Source organism: Leucopleurus acutus, assembly GCF_964270905.1.
Source record: "Leucopleurus acutus genome assembly, chromosome: 15".
Lineage (NCBI taxonomy): Eukaryota > Metazoa > Chordata > Mammalia > Artiodactyla > Delphinidae > Leucopleurus > Leucopleurus acutus.
In genome coordinates, this window is record NC_139157.1 from 1,692,187 (window position 1) to 1,719,065 (window position 26,879).

General features: G+C 50.9%; 1 protein-coding gene across 2 annotated transcripts in view; it reads right to left on the minus strand.

Annotated features, from left to right (window-relative positions):
• The window catches only part of SMOC2 (SPARC related modular calcium binding 2), a gene marked incomplete at both ends in the record, with an annotated part of 153,489 nt that extends 138,240 nt beyond the window's left edge, over positions 1-15,249 (minus strand). For both annotated transcript variants that reach the window (XM_082855438.1, XM_082855437.1), the window contains one exon: positions 15,166-15,249. In XM_082855438.1, the coding sequence (XP_082711564.1) occupies positions 15,166-15,249 (84 nt within the window). The remainder of the gene's footprint in view (positions 1-15,165) is intronic.
• Between the last annotated feature and the right edge of the window lie 11,630 nt (positions 15,250-26,879).

Consider the following 26,879-nt stretch of genomic DNA (forward strand, 5'->3'; position numbering starts at 1 on the left):
TCACTACTTTGTCACGTACCCAATGTTTCATCCAAAGAAGAGCCACAGGGACATTCACAAAATCTTGCATCTGTTAATTTTAAGCAGTAGTGTCGCTGTCTATTACCACGTTTCCACCAAAATCAGTTCTTTATAATAATGAATGTAAGACACGAGGAAGATTTAGATGCTGAAATCATTTTTGTTAAAATCTGGCATTAAATTTCACGTTAAACATTCAGCCAGCAGAGGCGGGTGTCAGAAATCGGGGGACGCGGAGTCCAGACACCTGGGCTGCACACCTGGCTGCCCCCAGCCGCCAGGGGCCTCAGGGCTCTCCTTATAAAATGAAGGGGCTGATGAACAGATCCCCAGAAGCTCCCTCTAATTCCCCAGTCTCCTGAGAAGGAGATCCCGTCATTTCTTCCTAAGAAACTGCTTGGGGGACTGGAGTTTAGGGGTTATTCCATTTGAGGAGCCCTAGGGTGTTTCACTGTACGCGGCTCAAGCACGCATCGCATGGGTGTAGCCTTGTAAGTATGAGGCACGTTAAGTGCACCTGAGAAAATCTTCTGTGCTATCAGTAAACCAGAGTGAATTTTATCTTATTTACAATTAATTAAAAGGTATCTTCAAAGGGTCTCTAAACAGTTTAAAATCTCAGTGAGAGAAACATGGATCAATCAGGACAATAAAAGCCAAACACCTGCTATTTGAAAGCTACGTGTGACTCAGACACCAGGAAACGAAAGGACAGGGAGGAACAGCCCGGGAGACTCGGGGCTGCTCCCGCCAGGACACCCCCTAGGCAAACACCCAGGCAGCAAACACCCCGACCCAGGGCCCAGCCACAGGTCCACGGCGCCCACGGCCCTCCCTGGGGTCGTCCGACATGTGACTAATTCCAAGAACTTATCTTCCAAGGATCCCTTTGGGGAATGTTCCCTGCAGACGCCGCAGCAAGCTTCCCACCCATGACCCAGAGTCCTCGTCCGAGGACCCAGTGGAATCAGCCACAGACACTCTGGCCGTGGCCGGCCAGGCTCAAGCCTCTGGCCTGAGTGCCTCACTCAACAGAACCTGAGCTGAGAGCACTTCTTACATGAGCCCTCGTGCCAGCAGCTAACCCGGCCCAGGCAGGTTGGCTTAATCACCCGTGTCCCAAGTTCCTCATCTGCAAAATGGGAAGAACTGAGCGCCCACTGCATGGGGAGCGGAGGGGCGGGAGTCAGCACGGGGCAGGGGGTGTCACTGCGAACGAGGTCTTGGACGCAGGAAACGTCACCTCCACCCTGACCTCCACGCTACCAACCACAGCAGCGGGAGCCCTTCACAAGCTCCCTAAGTTAAACTGCTGCACCGTGCTGACCCCCGAGCTGCACCCAACAAATGAGCTCTTAGTTATAAGAGGAGAAGGGTAATAAGAATACACAACTACACAGCAGTTGTATATTGTGTATACAACACTGTATACACAGTTGTATATTGTGTATTGGGGAATGCATACAATACGCAACATTGTATACACAGTTGTATATTGTGTATGGGGAATGCATACAATATACAACATTGTATACACAATATACAACTGAAGACCCCTAGCTTTCTGCTCCTGCATGTAGAGTTGGCCTGACCGACCACAGGCTCAGGAAGGCCTCCTGGGGAAAGAGCTGGTGTTTGTGGAGAGCGAGGGGCAGAAGAGAGCAAAGGCCCGCAAAGCACAGGCTCGCTGCAGGCGTCAGGCGAGGCTGCAGCAGAAGGGACGGCACGCGGCGCCTCCACGCCGAGAAGAGCCAGGCGGGGGGAGGGCTCCTGGGGGTGCTGGTCCAGCCCGGGGCCTTGCTTCCCTCCCCGGAGCCGGACTCTCTGCCAGAGCCCCAGGGGAGACAAGGTGACCAGGGCAGCCTGGGTCACCCATGTGGTGACAGAAAAGGACAGTCCGCCTCCTGCAGCACTGGAGGCCAAGCCTGTGGCTCACCCAACGCTCCAGAATCCGCAAATCCAGGAATCACAGCCGGAGTGGTGGCCCCTGAGCCCCAGACCCCCAGGATGGGTGGGCACCTTGAGACCACCTCCCCCGGGGAGGCCGGCCAAGTCCTCCTGCCGTGACCACTAGTCACCTCTGAGGACCAGAGACGGGGCCGCAGCGAGGCGTCCTCCTGCACCAGAGCCGCGACGTCCTTGTCTTTGGGACACACCTGCAGGATCTCATCATCACAAGGTCCCTCCAGTCTTTTCCAAACAAGTCCTAGAGGCCCGAGTTGTCCTAAATCCCACATCCGAATGTGTCTCATGACAGGACCTACAGTGTCTACAGAGAAGGACAGCAAACCCGAGGCAAGGGAGCCAGGAACAGCTACAATGAGAGACGAAACAGATCAGGGATGCTCCTCTTAGACTAAAGGGAAGAGAAGGAGAGAGCTTCTGGAAAACCAAAGCTTCTGGAAAAGCCAGCGCCTTCCCTCCGCCGGGCCTACTGTCCAGACGGAGTCCCGGCAAGACCCTGAAGGGATTTGGGCTCTGGGAGCAGAGGCCAGACTGCCATCCCACCCCCCGTCCCGCAGGGCTCTCCGAGGCGGCTGGGAGACGTGTCCTCGGCCGCCGCAATGCTGTGAGAGGATGATTTCAACCACATACGTGAGACTGGAATCCAGCATCCTGCATCTCTACAAACGGTGTCTCCAGGTCACCTCATAATTCAGAGGCAAACACAGGGAATGAATCACTGTCATTTAGCGAGTCCCACAGGAGGGCCACTGTCACCGCCTGTCACGGTCCCCAGGCCTCCAGGCTCACCCAGGACGCGGCTTCCCTGAAAGACAGGCCGTGGAGGCGGCGGCCTCGCGGTGGCTGCGTTTGCTCTGAGGTTTTGGTTCCTGGGATGCAGTTAACCCGAACCCTCGCATGCTTTGGTTCAAAGTACTTAAGCATCTACCCCACTCGACAGCCCACGGGAGAGCCCAGGTTACCACAGCTCGCACGTGGGGCTGAGTGACGGGAAACCTCAGGAGACCGAGGCCGTCCAGGAGGGGCACCACTCTTCCGAATTTCATACCGTCTGCCCAGATGAAACAGTTCCAGCATGACGTGGAGAAGTAGCCACGTTACGTTCACGTGCGTAATCGTGCCCCTGGCCAGGTCTTCTTACAAGTCCTGCTGCCTCAGTTTCACTTTTATTTCCCTGAGCGCACATCTCGCGGGCACAACTGTGAAGACAGCGCTCGTTAACCTGACCTCGTGATGAGCTCCCTGCCTGGTCCCCACGTGGGCTGTTAAAGCCCCCTCTGCTTCTCGCCAGCTCCTCCCCAGGGCCCAGCCGTTCCCACCACTCTCAGGGGACTTAATCTCTGCTCTTCTCCCAGGAGAAGAAGGCTCACCCTTCCTCTGACCAACTGCACCTGTCGCCCGAGACTCCAAGGCACTGTCCTGAAAAGGTGATGGGGCTTCTCTCTCCCATCTCACCTTGATCTGGCACCAGGCTGCACGGCTTTGCTGCCAGTTCAAACGAGGCCAACCCGACAGAGGTCAGCACACGGAGGACGTCACCGGGAGGAAGCACGGCCACTGCCCTGGGTCCCTCCGCTGGGTGGGACGCCCGTCGGACCTTCCAGGGCTGACAGGCTCCCGGCACTGCCACTCCTTCTCAGGGGGAGACTGCCGCCTGTCACAAAGCTCGCCGTGTACTTCTTTCACATTTTAAGGAAAACTCATATTCCAGCCCCAAGCCAGCTGCCCCGTTCCCGTCCAGGGTGTGGGTGGAGGAAAGAACATGGCCTTGCCGTGAAGACGAGTCAGTGGAACAGCTGGAAAGGCCGAGGGCCTCCTCGCCCAGCATCACACCTGTACCACCAGCCTGGCCCCCGCCCAGCATCAGGGCTGCTCCAGGAGCCTGCCTGCACCTCTGCTCTGACACCTGGGAAGGCTCCTCTTGGCTGCCCAGCCCTCCTCAGGGCCCTTCATGCTCCGCTCACCCCCTGCATCCTTCCAGGGCCCCAAATGAGGCCCCCACCCGTCTGCTGGGTGGTCCTCTGCACAGGATGCTCCCAGCCCCCTCCCACACCCCTGGCTGCCTCCCAGACCCTCAGGGCTCAGCTGAGAGCCACCTTCTGGGCCACATTTCTGACAGTGACATCTGGACACTGGTCCCAACCCTTGTCCATTGCTGTGTCTGCTGGACAAAAGGCCGCATGACGCTGGACAGTGACCTGTTTGCCAGCGACGGGCACCCAGCTGAGAGGTCAGGTCCATCACTCCTCCGAGCACGTCCAGACACAGCCCGAGTGCCATTCGATGATTTTACTTACACGTTTCACGGTGCTCTTGCTTACCTTTTCTCCATCAAAGCCCCTCCACTCCCCAGGATGTGCGTTAAGGGAATCCCAAAAGCAAACTGATGGAGCGCTGGGCTGAAGGATGAGGCAGTTACCTGCACCCGTCCTCAGGCACAGCTGGGTGCCCCCTGGCAGACCTCCAACCCCCGTCCCCTGCTCTACCTTGGGAATTCCGAGACAGCGAGGGATGCTGAGTCCTAAGAGCTTGGATCTCACTGCCGCCAAGGTACAGAGGGCTGTTCTGAGCGCTCAGTGAAACTGGAAAACCCAGAAAGTAGTATTAAAGGAGAAAAAGTGAAAAAAAAACACCATTTGTAATTTTTTTTTAAAAAGTTAGAATTTGGTTTTGAGTCAAGTTCTGGGTTAATTTACATATTTTCTCAGACCCTCCACTTCACTGAGCCCCAATCCTCAGGCCTGTCTGTCCTCCCTGTCCTGACCGGAGACCCGAGCTCCCTGGTGTGGGCAGGAGGCAGCCTGGCAGTGTCACAGCGCAGACGAAGGGCGAGGCCAGCTGGGAGTGACCACGTGCACACGGTGCAAGACTGCAGAAAGCCCGAGGGCTGGAGAGAGACAGAGAGAGACAGAGACACACAGAGAAAGAGGGACACAGAGGTTAACTAACTCTCTACCATGTCTTGGCCAATGAAATTCTTGTACCCTTTTGTGTTAAATTAGGGGGTTGGATAAGAAGAGCACCAGGGCTGACGTGGCAACAGTCCCCAGGAAGAAAGGCCTGAGGGGGCCCCTCCCCAGGCCTAAGCCCACAGCCCACTTCCTGACCTCAGCACTCGGGGGACACTGCACGTGCGCCCACACCGAGGATTCCACACTCAGGGACAGGACAGAGCGTCCGGGGCGTGTCCACGCCACTGCGCTGCCATCTGGGGGCAGAGGGGCGATGCCGGGCGTCCAGGCCTCCCGGAGTCTCAGGAAGCCTCTGGGACCCAGCATCACCTGCCGGCTCCCCGAGTCCCCCTCATAGACACAGGGACCACGGCGAGGCCGGGCTGAGCCTGGAAATAAGCCGGGTTCTGAAGAGGTCACAGCTGCGAAGGGACCTCAGAACACGGGCATGGCCCCTCCGCCCAACGTCTGCGGTACGACCTGCAGCCGTGGCTGCGGGCAGTGAGGCTGGCCTGCCTCTGTCATGTAAAAAACGAACAAGGGAAGAAAACCGCGGCCGAAAGGAGGCAAGGGGAGGGAACGTTGGTGAGAATTTGAATGGGGCCAATTAGGACTTTTTAACCCACCTTCAGATCTTTGGATGCAAAGAAATGTAACTGGTTTCTGGCCAGAGGTCGGTAAGAAAGTGTCTGAGGGAAGCGGGGCCGGGGCGCACCTCCCCTGAGCCTTCCCCCAGCAAAGCGAGTTTGCAGATTTTATTGGGAAAAGGCTCGGCTGGAAGGCAGGCTTTGAAAGCCTGAGCACAGACTGTTGATTTTCTGCAGTTAATGTTCTTTCGGGTTAAAATCCATCATAAAATGGACACGTCTAAGAACGTCCACCCCCAGAGAACGCTGAAATACAATATTAAGTTAGCCTGCAAGTAAGGGAAGCCACTGCTCTAAATAAAATCCATTCACTAAGTGACCAGATCTTGCGGCAGAAAGGAAACTGCATCTGCCGGCGGCCGGGCCCCGCAGACAGCCCACTGGGGCATCTCTCCTGGCTTCATTTATTAAAGCCAAAATCCTGCCTCGGGTACACAGCACTCTTACCTGGTATTTGAGTAATCGCCCTGAACTTAACCTGCATATCCCAGACTTCCAAAGAAAGTTGCTGGAAACCTCAAATAAAAACGTCCCTTGGTTGTTAATTCCCTAATTTAGTGTCCCTGCATCATGAGTCAAACCTCTAAAACTGGAAAGTTGAACGTGGCGCCTGAACCCAGGCTAGGTGACGACCCAAGTCGCCAAGTGGCAGAAGCTTTGCGGGGGGTGGAGCCCGACCGAGCCCACCCGCGGACCCCTGCCCGCCCGCCCCGGCGGAGCAGGCTGCTCTCGGGCGCCCTCGTGTGGCCGGCGACGGAACAGTACGAAGAGGCGCTTCCCCTGGAGCCGCACCTGCGTCTCAAGCCGGGTGTAAACGGCGGAGAGATGCCACGGGCGCAGAGAAAGGGATTCGTGACTCCACCTGGATTATATCTCCGAGTGAAAAGAAAGATCTCGCTTTGGCAACTCCCTCCAAAAGATAAACCTCTGAAGAATGAAGACCTGATGAGCACGAGCCCATCATGTGTGGATCCTGCAAAGCTACAAGCTTAGTCGACGTGTACGTTCAGGTCAGAGCTGTTACTCACTTTCCTTGCCCTGAGGTGTTTGCAAAAATTTAAAACACACGCACCCACGAAAGGAACAGGGCGGCTTGGCAGGGCTGTTACCAGCACCGGAAACCGGCGCTCTCTACTTTACAAGAGAAAAGTGCAGGCTGTAAAGACCGTTTACTGCGTTACACTGAAGTTTCGGTCCGCGTGCGGGATGTTCTCACGCCGGTGCTGGGAGAGCAAGTCGGTGTGCCCAGGAGACGGCAGCCCTGCGCGGTGCAGCACGGGTGGAGACCAGCGCTGCCTGAGTACTCGCAGCGGGTCCAACACCTTCCTTCACAAAGTGTCCATACCGGGCCTGAGTAAGAGTCACAGGACGCGTACTTGGGAGTCCAAGTTAGTGTCTGATGATTTTTAAGTCACCGATTCTTTCCGGAGCACGTACCCAAATCCCCTGGGGATATTTCCTGGTGCAGGGAATCTTTGCAGCAGAGACAAAAGGCCCTGGGTCTCATCTCCTGGGAGTGAGTCCCAGCCCATCCCTCAATGTCCCCAGGCCAACCCATTTACAGGAAGGTGGAGGAGTGCTTAGCAGATTTACGAGAGCCTGAGGGGCTAGTTCCAACCTGGTAACGGGGTCAGGACGCAAATCTAGTTTTAACAGGAATAACGTATACACCACTTACGGGTTCAAAACATTCAAAGAAACAGTGCTGCGGGGGTTGGGGGGGGGGGAACTGGCTTAACGGAACCTCAGATTCAGAAAGTGACTTGGGCAAGTGGGCCAACCACACCCCAGTGTCATCAAGCAAGGTTATGCTCCTCTGTTGAGATCTCGTGTCTGGTCCCGAGGGCTCATCAAAGGGTGTGGACCAACCAGAGCTCAGAGCAGAGCTTGGTTCAGAAAGCAGAGGGGGAACCTGCGGGGATGCCTTAGAAGGGAGGGTGGGAAGTGGGAGCAGGTGGGCATGGATGTCCGTAACGCACCTCACTTTCCGAGTCCCTCCAACACGGGAAGACGGAACCGGGCCTGGGAGGAAAGGGTCGGGACAGGAAGATACAGAAGAGGCACGGAGGGCATCTGGGCTTCAAAGACCTAGTGATCTTCCTTAAATACCTAAATACGTGGCCCAAGGAAAGCAGATGATGTGAACTGTTGATTCATCAGTAGATGACAATTTTAAAGATTATGTGATTCTCAGCCTGTATTAAAAGCAAGGTCCTCCAGGGTACCCAGGTCCAAGGAGAACCCTCCTGATGACAGGTTTTATTCCACAGTCAGTCAACGGCATTAGTGCAGAATTTCTCCTTACCTCTCTTTTTAATGTTTAAAACTTTCCACGTATCTGTTTCCCAAGGACAAAGGTCTTCCTGGCCTAGACTTTCCTTGGTGAGGGCCCTGATGTCACGGTCAGTTTGGTGCCACGGGAGAAACGGACCTTCCTCTCCTCCTCCTCTGACACAAGCACGTGCAACGCAACAGCCACAGTGGCCTGGCCGACAGCTCCTGCCCCTCTGGCACCGACGGGCCTGGCCCTGAGAGCAGAGCCCTGACCAGCGGTGGACATGACAGGAACTGAGCTCCGTCTGTCTGCCCCCGACTCGACCACCTCCCTGTGAAGAAGGTGACAGTCCCTTAAAACAGGGGCAGCAAACACTTAAGTGGCTGATCTCTGAGAAGGAGTGAGGGAAACCTTCACATGTATCTCCTGCTGTATAAAGCTGACGTCATGTCACAGGAAGGGCTCCGGGCGCCATGCTGCCCAGAACCCTGACCCCAAGGCTGGCCATGAAATTCCCAAATGCCACTCACTCGGCCGTCTTAAGCCTGCAGCCACCACAAAACTGCAGGACAGTCACTTCTGTCTTTCAAAGGTCAAGTTTTTAAATTAATTTTAAATGTACTTATTTTTTTTTAAGTCTTGATGACACAGACCCAAGTCCTCTGCGGAATGAATTGATAGACAACTGAAAACAGACAATGCGATAAAGTCTGCTAGATACCTTCATTCAGACCTCTTGAATTGTTTTTTAAAATGATAAGCATAAACGGAATTATTTTATTTTTATTTTGTACTCTCTGCTCCATACTTAAGAGTGTTTCTTATCAATGGCGTGACTGTATCTTATGACGTCTCTTTATGTGAATCTGATGTGTAATGTAGGGAACGACCCCACAGTGACGTCCGAAACTGAGGAAGTGACCCAGAGCGGCTCTGTGATGTGTCTTTGCATTTGTCTCTTTTTCTCAACGTTATAAGAAAAACTATCGTAGCGCAAGGAAAGTGCAATTATGTGGATGGAGTTCATGTGAAGAGAGATGAACCTGTGCCTGAGTTAGTTACGTGAGTAACCAGAAACGGTTAACCGGATACGAGGAGGAAAAGGCAAGTCTACGCCAGGTTCTTCTGAAGATGAAGTTGGGCCCCAGAAGCACTTAGATATGAGCAAAGAAAGGGAGAAAAGAGCAATTACACATCAAAACCTCAACACTAGGGCTCAGTCGTGAGTTACACGTCAGAGCGACAACACCTAACACGGGTCAGCCACGCCAGAGGCAACCATGGCAACCACACATCTCACCGTCCTCAACGGACAAGGTGCCCTAAGAAATTAAAATCCACAGTCTTCCCACTGGGCAATGTACTTTTTCATCATTCCTCAGAGTAATAAAAAAAACATTTCTTATGCAATTTTCATTGAAACGGAGAAATGTGGCTCCCTGGCAGGAGTAAGGGGTCCACTGCCCAGCAGTCAGCACTCACGTCTGGATCAGACAAGAGCCAGTGCCACCTTCTTCCGAGGCCCCGAGGCCCCGAGGCCCCACCTCACAAGCCACCGTGGCCTGGGCTAGGGAAGCGTCTGTCTTTTTCAGTCCGCTGGGGGCTGGTATGGGATAGACCTGACCAGGACAGGCAAAGCCATAGGAAATGAGACAGATTTTCTTAATCCCAGGAAGGAAATCTCGTGTCTGCCATGCTGTCATCTCGTAGGTAAGCTGGACCCATTTGCTCCTGGAGCCTTGATTATATGGAACAGAGTCAAAGATAAATACACAAAACAACCCACCTTGGGCAAGAACCACCTATAGACTAGAGCATTTGGGGGCTAACAAGGTGACGAACTTGTTCTTTCAGCAGTGACTAAAACCCAACAGATGTGAGAACATCCCAAATGAAATGGACCTAATAGATTCTGCCGTGCATCCTGAAGTGTTCTGGACCAAGGATCAAACACACACAGACAAAAAAAAAAAAAAAAAAAAACCACACACAGACGACCGTGTGCATCTAAACTCGTCATGCTTTCTGGGACTTCACTATTATTGGAAGACTCTTTGCCAGCAACCTCAAATGCTAAGAGTCGGCTTACCCCCTGACAAAAACATTTTAAAACTCTGCCGTCGGCGTGGGCTTGCTGATGGACAGGGCCGGTAACACGATGCTGGGGATAAAGTGACTGCAGTGGCCTACCCACAGCACCAGGCCGGAGCACGGTAGAGGGGCCTACAGATGCTCTTAGGGGCACGAGTATGAGGGGAAGAAACTAGAAAACCTCTTACGGATCTCAGCTAGCGCTAAAAAAGAAACAGTAACATTAATGGTCATAGGAGAAGCAAAGGGAGTTCATTGTAATTTGGGCAGAGGCCTAAAAGATAAAGAAAAAAGATGACCAGGGAAAAGAAGAAAGTAAAAAGAGGGAAGATATGTGTTGAAGGAAGAAAAAGTTCACTTACTGTACTGACATTGCACCTTCCCTTAACTGCCAGTTTAATTGGTTAATATCCCACATCATGCCATACGTAATAAAAACCGGAATATAATTACAGTGTTACTAGACATCGCGAGAGGGCCTCCCTGTTGAAAATTCTGATGAAATCTGGACAGCTAGTACAAGTTTCGGTTATAATTTCTTGTTTCTCAATCACGACAATATAAACGTGAGGGACCATTTCACTGGCCTCTATTTATTTGCGTCTTATTACAAATCCTTGCTCTTTGGTCTTCGGCCTGGGACTACAGAACCACACAGGACTGCCTATGATTATCCCTTTAGAATAACTTCTTCTTAGCCCATATGAAACTAAGATTTCATTTTCTGAAACCTTTCCTCTCTGGGGCTTCAGTTAAATACTCAATATATTATGGGTTACTTAAGCTCTAGAGATGTACAAATATTAATAGGGGGATCTTGTGCCATGACCAACACCATCAACTGGGGAAACATAAAGGTGACAGTTCTAGTTTCCTATAAATGAACTCAGAAAATTATCTCTTAATTTTTCTTCTCCAATTCCAAAATCTACCTGGAAGTCCATCACTCTGAGTCTATGACTCGTATGTGCGGAATGGCGTACCTTTTAATTCAAACATATGAAACGTTACCCTTGCCCTCTACGCCAGTGTTCCACTGCCAGTCTTAATAACAGCCTCATTCTAAGTTAGTTCCTAGACTCTCAGGAAGGCTTATTTTGATATAGAATTACTTAGAAATCTGCTCTGTTCTGAACCATTGCGACCTGTGTTGGTTAGATCAATGCCCGTTTACTGCACAGTCTTGTTATAGCCTGAAGTTGCTTATACTTTTATCTATGGTCTTGATTTCAAATCAAAATTAAAGTTACTCCTCCAGATGTTTGGGTTTGTAGTCGCCACGTAAATGGGCTTCTAGGTTGGAAAATTTTGATGATGTTTAGTTTCCTTTTCCTTAACCACCTCCGTGGTCCGTCTTCTGCTGATGAATGAAACGCAGCCTTCCCAGAGCAGCAAATGTACTCAGCGCATTTGCAGCGGGAGAAGAAAGAAACCATAATCATTCCCTGGGCGCCTGGGCAGCGAGTGAGAACAGCGTCAGGCAGGATGGTCCACAGTCGCCCTGGAGCTGGCGGGGCCACGCCAACATCCCAGCAGCATCAACATTAGACCCTCTCGTGCCAATAATGACACACTGTCACATGTATACGGGAGCAAATCCTGCCTTCCCAACTCCCTCCTTCTCTTTCAAAGCAAACAGATACACACAGGGGTGGAAAACAGCCACTTCAACTCTGTCGGTACACGTCTCCCCGACCGACAAGTCCTTTGCCCTCGCCGTGTGCTGGAGGCCAGCCAGGCTGGGAGGGAAGGGGCAGGGTCGAGCTGGACCATTCTCACAGGAGACCCAGCAGCAAACAGTGCAGGGAAGCCCTCCACCCTGCCTAGGGAAGAAAAACAACCTCGGGTTGAATTTCTAAGCATCTGGATCAGGGCAGTGTCCGGGGCTCCAACAGGGCCTCTGGAATATGGACACGGCAGAGCCTTGCTGGTTAGGCTGCTGGGAGATCAACGAGAAAACACACACAACGTGCCCTGGGAGCAAAGAAAGCTCAGTGGTGGACAGGAACCGGGGGAGCATCGACACGGGTGGCCAGAAGCCACATGAGAAGGGGGGCCGTTGGCCTCTGCGCTCTCAGTGTGGGCAGAGTTCCCCTCAGGCAGCTCTAAAATCAATGCACTTGCCCCCTGCACACACTCCGGGGAAGGGGTCACGGGGCACATTGTGCCTCACAGCCCGGAAGGAAACACCCAGGGCCGGGGTTACTGGCTGTCTAAGTCCGTATAACCACCCCTATGATGCGATCATCTTTGAGGAATAGAATGATATGTAACCAGACCACTTACACTGGCAGGTATTCCCTAGTCTCGGCCATGAGCAGAAATTTTTTAAAAAGTCAACCATTCTCATGAAAAAATGGACATGATCCGGCCTTAGAAGAAGAAGGAAGAAATAGAGAGGGACCAAGATTCGGGAAGGGTCGATACACTTCACAGCACCGTCTGCTGATTGGAAACAACACGGGGCTCACGGATGACCAGGCGATTATGCAAACCCTCAGAAAGTCCTAGGAAGTCCTAGGAAAACACACAAAGGTGCCATTTCTGAAGAATAACTTTGGTGGGAAAAAAAGACAATTATCAAGCAAAGCAGATTCTCTTAGTCTTAAACAGCAAGTAGCGGAGGTGATCAAACCCACTGACACATCCGGCAACACTGTCCCCCAACTAAGCCCTTTCACTATAGGGAGAGGAAAACAAAGGCGTCATGCAGGGGAGCCAGCAACAAGCTTCTAACCCCCAGAGGCAGCGCCTCTTCCTGTCTCTACGTGAGAAGAAAGGGTGGTACAGAAGGGGGCGGACGGGCGAGTTTTCTCACTTGCCCGTCCACGCGGACACCATCCACCTCAGTAAAGCTCATATTCACCCAGAGCAAAGCCCTGTGCTCTACACACACGTCCCTGACAGACAGAACCCCCGTGAGGCCAGTGTCCCCACACCTGAGTGACACAGACACCTGTGAAAACCATGGCATCGGGCCCAGCGGCATGGCTGCTGGCAGGAATAAGGTGAATTACAGAGCAGACACACGCCGGGTACGTGCACAAACGCCTTACCTTTAATCCCGGCAACGCGCTAAACACAGGGTATTTGCTTCATCCCCACTTTACAGATAGGAACACTGAAAATTAAGAAAGCTAAGTAACTCGCCTCGGGTCACACATCCAGACGACTTCTAGTGGTCACTCCCAGTCTCCCAGGGACGGGCACTGTCTCTCTGATTTATTAAAGATCAGATGTAAATCTCGCAGAGAGAAAGCCATTGCTCTGGAAACAAGAGATCCCCCAATACTGGGAAACGATCTGAAAAGAGATGAGCACCACAGAAAATCCAGCACCTCCGACATTCCCTCACGGCCCATCAGCAAAACTTCTTGATGTCTTAGATAGCGGGGGGCGGGGGGAGTTTGCCAAAATATGTCGTGGCTTTAAGCTTTCCTCCTGGGCGCGAAAGCAGCACAGCGCTTTATCTGCAAAAGCAGTTTTAAGGCAGAAGGTTTCCTCAGGAAGTACAGTCAAAGGGGGCCACATATGTACCATTTCTGCACAAGAATCCCACCTGTAGCTGGCATCACTGCCACCCGGGAACTCCTGAGAGCAGCCTTGGGAAGGCAAAGTACGAGGGGCTTAAAGTAAATGCTTAACTAAGAAGAGTGGAGGGCAGAAAAGAGAAGAAAACCTGTAGAGATTTCAGTTATTCCAATAACTAACGCCCCATTCTGCTTTTCCAACCCAGGAGGTTCCCCCAGGGGAGCACCCAGATGACGTGTACCCTGGGCACTTTCAGGAAATCTGTGGCCACCATAGACAACCTGCTGCTTCATCTCTGGAAGAAACGTGGGGTCTCATTTTGAGACTTGGTCTGTTTCTCTGCGGCCTTGCATGCGCTACGGCGGGGGAGGGCGTCTAAGCGCCTGTGTGTGTACAGATGGACAGACACACGGATACATGGAGCAAGGCTTGCTCCACCGCCCCTCTGCGGAGATAAAGGTTCTACAGGGAAAGCTGAGCGTGTGAAAACCTCCTTCAAGCTCCAGTTAGCAGTTTCTAATCTACAAGTCATTTGTGAGACACAAGGCAGGGACCCCAGAAGAATTTTAGGTATGAACCGTGAACTCACTAACTCCCTCCTGGTACTGCTCGAAAGGAAAGAAAAAAAAAAAATGAAAAAGAGGCTCGGGGGCTGCTTGAGCGTTGCTGAAAAGCAGAACCCGACTGCAGCCCATCTCACCCGTCGGTATTTTCGATACAATAAACGCCTTCAGGACGAGTCCCCGGCCACTTAAAAGCGTCTCCCCACCAGAGGTGTTCTCTCTCCCTTCGTGTTTCCTCAAGCACTTGTTCAAAAACACATTTAAGTGGAATGTTTTCGTTTCTGCAGATTGCATTAATTATGGGTTTGCAAACACTGCAAGCCCACGAGGTCTGCCCGAGCCGGGGGCTGGGACACCAGGGACCAGCCGGCGGCCGGCGGCTTGGCTCGGTCCCTGCGCGGAGCTCCGCGCTTGGCACTGCGCGCCGGGCGGCCGGGCCCCGCCGAGAAGTCGCAGCTAAGAAAGCAAAAGCCGCCGCGGTCGGCGCGGTGACCCTGGCGCTCGGTACACCCGGCGCGGGGCCCCGGGGCCGGGGAGCGCAGGACGCGGAGCCCCCGGGGGCCCCCAATTTCTGCCTGCTCTAAGCAGGAAGGAAGACAATGTTCACTTGTCGTGTCATCTGCTTCCTCCAAGTTCACGTAGGGAGGGTCTCCGGGAGGGTCAGGCGAAACTTGCGGGGCCCACGAGCAGGGCCCCCTCGGCAGGCAAGCGCCACGCGGTCCGCGCGGCCGCGCGCCGAGAGCCAAGCCCGGGACACACCGGGCCGGGTGGGTGCCGAGGCCCCGCCGGGGCCGCCCTCGGACAATCCGCCGGGCGACGCCCTCGTCCCGAGACCTGGTTTCCGCGCGAGGCCCTGCCCACCCCCCGTGGCTGGGGCGGCACGGGACCCCCGGCCCGTCACCCGTGCCGGGGGGACCCCAGCAGCCCCGCGCGCGCACGCCGCCGAACCGCCCAGGCCCCACCTGTTTCGGCCGCGCGGGCGGAAGGAGGCGCCACCTCCCCGAGGGTCACCTGCTCCCCGTGCCTGGGCGCTTCGGCCTGAGGGGACCGCGGGGACCCCGCCGGACCCTGGCAGGAGGCGGCACGGCGCCACCGCCAGGTCCCCGCGGGCTGGGACTCACCGTGAGCGCCGAGAACTTCTGCGCGGGCGCCTGCGGGAGCAGCCCCGCGAGCAGCGGCAGCCAGCAGAGCCGGGGGAGCAGCATGGTGACCGGGCGCGGGGCCGGCGGGGCTCTCGGCCCCGGAGGGCGAGGGCGGCGCTCGGAGCAGCGGCCGCGCCCTGCGCGCTGGCACGGCGGCCGGGGAGCCGGCGGAGGGGCTGCTCGGGGTCCTCTTCCCCAGCACTCCGGGAGGCCCGGACTCAACCAGCTGCCCTCCCGGCACCCTGCGGTCCTCCGCGTCCTCTGCGGCTTCCCTGGCTCCTGTCAAATAACTGCCGAGCTTCCCGGATCCTCCTCCCGCCCGCCCGCCCGCCCTCCTCCCTCCCCCCCGCCCCCCAGCCCCACCCCCCGCGCCCGCCGCCGCGCCCCGCTCGCTGAGCTTGGACGCCCGCTCTGCCGAGGGGCCGTCCCGGCGCGGGTCTGCGGCAGCAGGAGATGGAGAGGGGGCCCCCAGGGCTGTGCTGTATCCCGCGGGTGCTGCGTGCGCCTGCCTCCTTCCCTGCACGCGCGCAGACGCGCGCGCACACACACGCACACGCGTGTACACACGCACACAAATGCACACACGCGGACACGCACACGCGTGCCCACGCCAACGCGCGCGCACCCTGGGAGGGCCCCCGGCACGACCACAAGACGCGCATCGCCCTCCTCCCATCCCAGGGCCCTGACCCGGTCCGCGCAAGAACGGCTCTAGTGACCGGTGCATCCCACAGAGTTAACTCGAAGCCTGGGTCAGTCCCCAGCCATCCTTGGTCTCCTGGAACTCTGGGCTCTCATGCTACCTCGTCCAGCCCAGATTGTCGCCTCTCAAATTTGCTGAGTGATTAGCTGGCTCTCCAGTAAGGGCAGCTGTCAGCACAACACGCAACACCACCCAAAAGGTTCAAGGAGCGTGGCGCACCTACAGCATTTTTCTGCAGGTAAATCCACTCGGGGGCTTTTAGGGACCTAAAGATCTCGGGTCTGACTTGCACGTAGCGGTGACCTGGGGCAAGTGTGGCTGGCGGGAACGTGCCTGCTTTGAAAGCGTTTCAGGTGTTTCTGAAGCAAGCACAGGGGGTGTAGAGGTGGCAGACTCGTCGGTGGAGGCTGGTGGGAAACCAAGAGAATTCTGCGCTCTGGGCAGTATCCACTGCAGACAACATTGCTGAAATAGTTTCTCCTTGGCTTACGGCTTTACAGGAAAGAGCCCTAATTCTAGCTCCCACAGAAAACCAGAGGAGTGAAGATTTGCAAGAACAATGCTTCGATTGACTTGTCAGGGGGCACTGAGAAAAAGAACAAAACAGAAAATCCAAATCGGATTTTTTAACCCATGTTTAACCCGAAGCTTTGGCAGTGAGTTGGGGGGTGGGCAGGGCTGCATCCGCAGATTTGGGGCCTGGCTGTTGAGACAAAGGCAGGGCTGTTCCAACCACTGGGTCCCACACAGGGGAGGGAGGTAGAGATCTCGGTATTTTCAGGAGGAAAGCGACGCACATAGAGCCATGGAAAGATGGGGAGGGAAAGTATCCCCTCTTGAAAGAGGGCGGCTCTGTGAATTCTCCTTCAAATTCCAGAAGATCTATTAAGTGCTTAAACACATTCCTCCTGGCTTGAGAAGGAAATTATAATAAAACTGGGACTGCTCTTGGGTCTGAGAAACAGGTGAGCAGAGCAGCTGTAGATGGCGAAGTAACCGAAGAATACTGGTAGGAAACGTTCATCAAAGATCGAGGTAAAAATACAAAGGAAATACTGCACACCGCCGATTCTAAGACCATCCAAAGAGGAAAATTTGCATATGAAACCTTTCAAAGCATTCGCTGCTAAAAATTTTGTTTTTCCTTTCTGCTTTATTGAGAGAACTACAAGCCGATAGCTGCAATACTTATTTGCTATTGTGCACTTCTCTATAGAAGTCAGAAGATTGAAAGCGTGTTCATTCATTCACCCTCACAACTTCAAGATGAAGAACAAAGCAAAGGAGGGCAGATGTCTTAGCCAGAGCACAGGAGCAACAGAGGCAGGACCAGACCCCAGATGCCCAAACTTGCCATTCTGGCTTTTCTACTGCACCTCCTCTGAGGTAGGGAGAAGCAGGGGAGGGGCAAAGGTTTTGATTCAAGAAGCTCAACGCATCTCTCACGTATTCACAACAAAACCTCAGGAAGTCCAGAAAGATAAATGAAATGTATCGTCCAAAGATCCAAAGACTGTCGGTTCAGGCCGGAGGTGCTCACAGGGGCCTGGATGCCAAGTGCTGGTTTCTGAGAGAAACTGGAAGTAGAGTTGGGAGACAAGCCGTTTCCATTTTTACGGAGAAAAAGAATACATTTATTAAAAACACTGGGAAATAGTTATGTCTGTCTGTCATCCTTACGTCTCCAGGAAAGTTATTACTGGCATGGATACCAGATGGGTGCAGTGTTAGAAAGAATACATTCACTTAGTTCAAAATTAAGACAGGAAATAATCAGCTCGATGTTTTCCAAACAGTCCCTACAGGACAGACAAGCCTGTTGAAGAAGTTCCCTTCTCTTGGGAACGTGAAGATAAGGGCCCATTCGAAATTGGGGGTGATGGATTCAGAATTTAAATTTTTGTCACTGATGAACCTTACGATAAAGAGAAACTAATGACCCACTACTCCAGCCGTCCTCGCATTTCTGAACTGACTTTCCCTCTTAGGCCATTAGCAAAATGCTGTATAAGGCGTACTGGCTTACTTTTTTATTTATTTTACTATGCTAAAATTGCAAAAGGATTCTTTTTCTTGCTGTAGGCATGATATAATTTAATTATTATTTCTGGCTAATTCGTGTTTGGCCAGAAAATTTTTCTCAGCTCATTTTCCCACCTCAATAGGCAAAGCATAAGATCTTTAACCAAATGTCCCTGCTGATTCGGTGTCTCACAGAACATACCTGGGAGTCACTCGTCCTGAGGGTCAGGCCAGCGTGTGCCCCGGATGCCACCCCACCCGCCATCACCGTCAATCACTTATTAATATGTTCTCCCAGTTTCTGCTTAACTCTGGCGAGAAGAGTCTTTGAGGTTCACTCTCTTTCCCCTGGGTGAATTCTGGATAATTGCCCCCTCTGTGTCCTTGTGTGTCCTGTCAACTCTCAGAATTACCCCCAGAGTTTACCTCTGTACAAGAGAATTGGCCATTTCGGGTGGTTTCTGGAGTCTCTGGCCTCTTCTTTGCCTCTTCACCTGGATGAGCTGTGTCTTCCCTTAAGTTTGTCCTCTTCAGCCCATGACCCTCACATCAGTCCTGGGCTTTTAGCCCAAGCCCCCAGCTCCAGAAACCCGAGTGCTAAAGAGGGGGTCACAGACAGACAGAGCTGACTGTGGTCTGACACAGTTCGACAGTGCTCGGGGAGCTGGCCTTCACCGTGACCGTGAGACTAGGTCAGCGGGATCGCTTCTGTTAAGGCACAGACTGGGTGGACCCTTAGCCTGACCCAAGCCTCTTGTCCCTATCTGTAGACATTTAAGTAACACATAACTTGAATCTGTCTCTGTTCTCAATAAAATCATGTGGACAAATTTCTTCTGCCGTCTCACGATGCCTTATGATATGTATTATGACAACAGTTTTCAGGCACTTTATGGAAATTTTTAGTAGATTGGAATGTGCTGGGTGTTTGATACAAGTCATCTAATTAACTCGATGGAAAGTCAGCAAAGCCCATATATTACGGATGATAAAAATAAGGCCAAGGCGATTACAGGGCCAGCCCAGGTTTACAGGAGTAGTAAGTGGTAGGAGAAGGGCCCTAGCCCAGCTTTGACCCCGCAGTGCCGGATCCTTCCTCCACACCGTCCACACCTTCGAGCCACAGAGACGCCATCACCGCCTGGCGCCGCTTGGCATGTTGCTTCAGATCCACCACCAAACAAGTAAAAAAAAAGCACTTTGCAGTTGTTTTTGATTCACTGGTGATGCTGCAATCCCACTGCAGTGTTTTCCAAGGTAAGGTTTAACGTTTTCAAAGAAAGTTCTGTTTCGCAAAACCAAATACAAAATTGCTACTTTTACGGCGAGCATGTTCCCTCTAAAGTTGACGGGACACGACTGCATCATTCCGAAAGGATGTATTTCTGCAGCCAGAGACAAACCCAGTCTAAGGAACCAACCTTCCATCAGGTCAAACATGGCACAGCTGCCAGAGCCAGCACCGGCTCCTTGAAATCTGTTTGTATCCAGAACGTCCAGAAGTGGTTTTTGCCTTTTCATTCATGAAATCACATTTATTAGCATATGAAATGTATAGAATATAACAGCTACAGAGCTAAAGTAATAATAATTGAAAGAGCCCATCACTACCAAGACTAATGATGGCAGGCGTGTGACAGTGGAGAGATGCAGAGCTAGTCAGATGTATAGCAGCCGAACTCCTAACTCAGATGACCCAAACTACCTTTGGAGTATCCCTCCTTATTAACCACAATGGAGGCATCTTTTCTTTTTGTGAGACCTGCCTTTAGGGGGAAGGAAAAAGGTTTTAAATGGCAACAGAAATATGACTTGCCAGGAACACTCCATGGCCTGTGGACCACACAGATGTGAGCTATACCAACAGAAAGCAGTGTAAGAAGATACTCCAATTAAGAAACATTTCAATTACCTTCGGAAACCCCTCACCCTTCCTTAGCCTAGTGCACATGCCAGGATGGTATTCCATTAAAACCCTCCTCTCCCCGCTCTAAGCTGAATATTAAAATGCAGCCACCCAAAGTTAGTAGAAGGAAGGAAATAACAAAGAGTAGAAATCAATGAAATAGAGTCTAAAGAGACAATAGAAACGGTCGACGAAACTAAGAGATGGTTCTCTGAAAAGATAAACTAAATTGGCAAACCTTTAGCTAGTCCCACCAAGAGGAAAGACAGAGCACTCAAATAAATAAAATCAGAAATAAAAGAGAAGTTACAGCTGATACCATAGAAATACAACATGTCATAAGAGATTACTATGACCAATTATATGCCAAATTGGACAACCTAGAAGAAATGGATAAATTCCTAGAAACATACAACCTACAAAAGCTGAATCATGAAGAAATAGAAAATCTTACTAGCAAGGGAATTTAACCAGTAAATAAAAACCTCCCAGCAAACAAATGTCCAGGACCAGCTGGCTTCATTGGTGAATTCTACCAAACGTTCAGAGAAGAATTAATACCAATCCTCATCAAACTCTTCCAAAAATTAGAATAGGAGGGAACACTTCCAAACTCATTTTACCAGGCAAGCATCATCCTGATATGAAACCAGACAAGTATGCCACCAGGAAAGGAAATTACAGGCGAATATCCCTGATGAACGTAGATGCAAAATTCCAAAACAAAATGTTAGCAAACCTAATTCAACCATACATTAAAAGGGTCATGCATCATGATCAAGTGGGATTTATTCCAGGGATGCAAGGATGGTTCAACATCCCTAAATCAATCAACATGATACACCATTTTAACAAAATGAAAGATAAAAATTATATGATCATCTCAATAGATGCAGAAAATGCTTTGACAAAATTCAACACCCATATATGGTAAAAACTCTCAACAAAGTAGGTATAGAGGGAACATACCTCAACATAATAAAGGTCATATATGACAAGCCCACAGCTAACATCATACTCAGTGGTGAAAAGCCAAAAGCTTTTCGTCTAAGATCAGGAACACAACAAAGATGTCTACTCTCACCACTTTTATTCAACACAGTACTGGAAGTCTTAGCCACAGCAATTAGGCAAGAAAAAGAAATAAAAGTCATCCATATTGGAAAGGAAGAAGTAAGTTGCCACTATTTGCGGATGACATAATATTATATATAGAAAACCCTAAAGATTCCATCAAAAGCTATTAGAACTGATCAATGATTCAGTAATGTTGCAGAATACAAAATCAATATGCAAAAACCTGTTGCCTTTGTTTACGCTAATATCAAACTATCAGAAAGAGAATTAAGAAAACATTCTCATTACAATTGTATCAAAAAGAATAAAATACCTAGACACAGACTTAACCAAGGAGGTGAAAGATCTATATGTTGAAAACAAGACATTAATGAAAGAAATTGAAGAAAGCACAAATAAGTGGAAAGATATTTTGTGTTTATTAACTGGAAGAATTCATATTATTAAAAAGTCCATACTATCCAAAGCAATGTACAGATTCAATGCAATCCCTATCAAAATTCCAATGGTATTTTTCACAGAAACAGAACAATTCTAAAATCTGCACAGACCCATAAAAGACCCCAAACAGCCAAAGCAATATTGAGAAAGAAGAATGAAGCTGGAGGCATCATACTTCTTGATTCCAAATTATATTACAAACCTATAGTAATTAAAACAGTATGGTATTGCATACAAACAGACACGTAGATTAATGGGACAGAATAAAGAGCCCAGAAATAAACCTATGCATGTATGGTCAATTAATTTATGACAAAGGATCTAAAAATATACAATGGGGAAAAGACGGTCTCTTCAACAAATGGTGTTGGGAAAGCTGGACAGCCACATGAAAAAGAATGACTCTGGCCCCCTATCTTACACTTTCCACAAAAATTAACTTCAAATGGATTAAAGACTTGAAGATAAAACCTGAAACTCTAAAACTCCTAGAAGAAAACAGGTGATAAGCTGCTTGACATGGGTTCTTGGTTATGAGATGTTCAACATAAGAAGATGTGCAACATAAGAAGATATGCGTCATTCAGTTTCACAGGAGACCTCTCTCTCTCTCTCTCTCTCTCTCTCTCTCTCTCTCTCTCTCTCTCTCTCTCTCTCTCTCTCTCTCTCTATATATATATATATATATATATATATATATATATATCTCCATGGAAACTATTTCCATGGAAACACATCTTGATTTACTAGGAGAGAATCTTGACTATTCAGATTGAATCTGTTATCTAGAAGGATGTTCAAGGATACTAAAGAAATCTGCTTTAATCAGACAATGCAACTAATATTACAATCTCTTAACCATCCACTTAATGTTTAATTAAGGGAGAGTGTGTAAGTGCTTGAGCTTTTGAAGAACATTTTGGAATGCTGGTCAGCATGAAAGTATGCCTGAAAAGATGCAGCCAAAACAGAATGTCCTCAAATTTTATTTTTTTGTTTATTATTTAGTGTTGGTGATGGGGATCATCAGGGGCTGTTTCTAGTCCTTTATTTATTTGTAGAACTGTTTTGTCATTTTAAGAATTTGTCAGGTTATTTTATAACTCTTCAGTATTTTTTTACATTCCTAATTTATTTTTCACCTATAAAATATTGGAACATAGAAAACACAGTCAATAGGAAGCATGCTGTTATTTTTTCTACCACTATGAAGGGAAAAAATGTTTCCAGTTAAGTCATGACACAACACAGTCTTACAAATGGTTTAGGATCCATCCCCGTCAGAGATGCCCAGATGTATAAAATCGGGTGTCTGCTCTCTGCTGTTGGAACAATGGCGATAGCTAATGATGGGTTTGTTTTATATGTAGGTTTATCAATTTTGGTCAAAATAAGAGAAATACATACCCGTTAGAGCAAAGAGAAAAAAAAGAAACCAACAAAAGAGCATCCCACTCCACAGCCCCAGTCCACTCAGCGACCGTGGTCGGGACTTCCTTCCTCTCTACAGAAATCCCTCCAAAGAGACGGCAGTAGAGTTTCTGAAGCCACAAATTTACAAGGGAAAAGAGAGCAGAAAAGGAGGCGACGTGGGGGAAGATTGCAAAAGTGGGAAGGCAAATGCCCATGTGAAAATGACCTGACTGATGGCAGAGGGCAAGGCCAGGGGAGCTTCGGGAGGCTGGAGTCTGCAGAGAAAGCTCTGGGCCTAGCTGAAATCTCACAGGCCCAAGAAGCCCATCCTCTCCCGCAGAAGAGCAAAACTATTCCTCCTCAAGGCAGCGGGACCAGGGCTTGGGGACTGCTGTGTGCCTCACACTGCCCACAGCAGGGGATGGCGGGCAGGGTCACACGGCGAAGGCTGACCACCTCTGCTCTTGCCCCATGGCCCGGGCACAGAGGCCTCGCCTGGCCCCCAGGAGGTGGGTCGGGGGATGGCAGTGGGGGAGCTGAGGGCACGACCCACCTGGACTTCCTAACTGGTCCTGAGAGCAAACGCTGTCCCCTCCATCCCGGGGCCAGGAGGTGAGCTGGCTAGGGAGGCAAACCTCCTTCCTCTGTCCCCCACTGGGTGGGAATCTGGGGTAGTCACAATAGAGAGCCCCCCCCCCCGCCTTCACCACAGCAACCAGGGAGCACATTTTGCGGGGCTCCTCCAGGAAGGAGGCTTCCCGGGAACCTCAGCCCACCAAGATTTGCAGAAAGGCAGGCACTCTGAGGCCAGGAGCTGAAAGGATGCTCCCACTTCCCCAGCCCCCAGATCAAGTTGGAGAAGTGAACGGGATGGAGGCCCCCTCTTCCGGCCTCCTCAGCCCTCAGGAGTGAGCCCCAGCCTCTACAGGGCGCCACAGCCTCTACAGGGCGCCCCAGGGGCAGGCTGACCCCAGCGCCTCCTCCTGTAACTGCTGCACTCCTTGCCCAATGTCCCTCCGGTGCACTCACAGCAGGCATCCTGCTGCCCAAACGGCATGAACTGATGTACCCAAGTCTGACTTGCTTGCTAGTATATTTACGGACACAAAACTAGGTCCTTCACAGTCAGAGGGACAAGAAGATTGTCGCCACCAAAGCTACTTTTGTAACAGTAGCAGCAGAGGTAACCTCCTTCCTGGTTTCCCTCCAGCTGTGCCCCACCCCGACCTGTTGAGGGGAGTGTGGGGTGGAGGGGTGCCCTTGGGGCTACACTGTGGGCAGTGGGTGGGCAGGAAGGAGAAGCGGGGGATGCTGGGATCTTCAAAGATTCCTTAGAAACCAGGATCTTGGGATGGGGTTGCTGAGGAAAGCAGTGATTCTGTCATTTAAATAAAATTTAATTTTAAATACATTTTAAATTTAAATAAGGAAATGGAAACAAATGCCCAGCTGCAGAGAGAGTGGCTCGCCCACCTGCTCCCCCAGCCCTTGGTGCTGAACATCCTTCCCAGGAAACAGAGTGGACAAAAGGGACCCCTCCGAACTGCTAACAGGACAGGCGCTCTGCACACTCTCCTGGGGACCCCCAAACACGTTCTGAGATTGAAAGGACCTCCAAGGGCTCGAAAAATGAAGGAAAATAGTCTGAAAATTCAGGCCTATCCCCAGGAGCCAGCAGAGCAGACAAACAAGGACACAGCCCCTCAGACAGCCATAATGAAAAGGAGATTTTATACAGGGAAGCACCAGTCAGGCTGGTCTCGGGCTGCCCAGCCATGCAAGGGTAATGAGAGATAAGAGAGTTACACACGCACATGCATACACATGCGCACACACATATAGACACACAAACATGCACACATGCCTGTATGCACACTCACACACACACATAGACACACAAACATGCACACATGCCTGTATGCACACACACACACACACATAGACACACAAAAGTGCATAAACGTGCACACATGCCTGCGTGGACACACACAGACACACATATAGACACACAAAAGTGCACAAGCATGCTTGCATGCGCGTGCACACACACACACACACACACACACACACACACTTGTGTCTCCACCAGGTTGCTCTGAGAATGTCACATGTCCAGCATGCTGGGTAGTCCCAGAGTGTCATTGCCTCTGTCCCTAACCAGGGCTGTCCCCACCCCACGGGACCCCTTGCAAGGACTCCCACTGCATAGGATTCCAACAAGGAAATGAGAGGGCAACCTTGCTGGGCACAAGTGTCGGGGCGGGGAAAGGATTTTAAATAACTTTCCACAGAATCGGGGGCAGGATAAAAAGCGCCTGGTTAGAAACAGAGGCTGACTGAGACACTGTGAGGATACAATGACTGGTCAGTTGGTCTCTCGCAGGGAGAGGAAAGGAAAGGAGAATAGGGGTCCCAGCTCGTGATGGCTGACAGGGCTCGCCTGCTCCCCAGGTTGTTAAATCTTGCACAGGACCAGTGACTGCTCTGCTGGGTGCTGGCTGTGACAGGGACAGCCGTGCCCACACTACACCTGGCCCCCGCTCGTGGGCTCAGCACACAGGCATCCGGAGCACACGACGTTCCTTCAGCTCAGAGCTGCCTGTGCAAGTGATGCACAGTCACAAATACAATCGCATCTGCAGTTGGGCATCCGTCTAGAATTTACATGTCCCTCCAGGGTTCAGTTTCTGGCCCTCATTTCTTGTCTGCATCCCTGCTCAAAGGGACGGTTCTTCTTGTGGGCCTGCCTGGTCTCACTGTCAGCCTGGGCTGAGCTCCTCAGGCGTCCGTGTCCCTGGGAGAAGGGTCTTTGGCTGACCAGATGGAAGATCAGGTCCTTTGCGTGTTTCCAAGTTGTCTAGGCACTCATCGAACTTGACACCCAGCTGGATTTCCCCAGAATGTCTCTGACTAACACATCTGCTGTTCTGGTTCCCAGCTGGCCCCCTGCTTCTCCAGGCCTGGGCCGAAGGCCAGCCCCTCACACCCCTCCTGCCCCCCAGCAGCTCATCTTTTTGTCCCCTGCCCCCTGCCACTCCATCACACCTCATTATAGCACAAGCTTTCTTCTATGCTGGGAGGCTATGACAGACACTGTGTCTTTGTGTCCCCACCAGGCACACACGAGGTTTCTCTGGGAGTGATTATTGGATTATAAAGGGAGGACTGGGGTTTCCCTGGTGGCGCAGTGGTTAAGAATCCACCTGTCAATGAAGGAGACACGGGTTCGAGCCCTGGTCCGGGAAGATCCCGCATGCAGCGGAGCAACTAAGCCTGTGAGCCACAACTACTGAGCCCGTGCGCCACAACTACTGAGCCTGTGCTCTAGAGCCCATGAGTCACAACTACTGAAGCCCGCATGCCTAGAGCCCGTGCTCTGCAACAAGAGAAGCCACCGCAGTGAGAAGCCTGCGCCCCGCAACAAAGAGTAGCCCCGGCTCACCACAACTAGAGAAAGCCCGTGCGCAGCAACGAAGACCCAACACAGCCAAAAATAAATAAATAAAATAAATAAGTTTATTATTTTTTTAAAAAAAGGGAGGAATGGAAGGTAGGTACCATTGTGGATTAAGTTAGATACAGTCACAGAGGGCATGGAACTTGAACTAACCTTAAAGGGTCCAGAGGGTTTTTTTTTTTACTTTATTTTTTATTGAAGTATAGTTGATTTACAATGTTGTGTTAGTTTCAGGTGTACAGCAAAGTGATTCAGTTTTATATCTATATATAGATATATAGATATATAGATACACACACACACACACACACACACACACACACACATTCTTTTTCAGATTCTTTTCCATTATAGGTTATTACAAGATAGTGAATATAGTTCCCTGTGCTGTACAGTAGGTCCTTGATGTGTATCTATTTTATATGTAGTGTGTGTGTGTCTGTTAATCCCAGACCCCAATTTTTCCCCCCACACGTTCCCCTTGGGTAACTGTAAGTTTGTTTTCTGTGTCTGTGAGTCTAATTCTGTTTTGTAAATAAGCCATTTGTATCATTTTTTTAGATTCCGCATATAAGTGATAGCATGGGATATTTGCCTGACTTACTTCACTTAGTGATAATCTCTAGGTCCATCCATGTTGCTGCAAATGGCATTATTTCATTCTTTTTTATGGC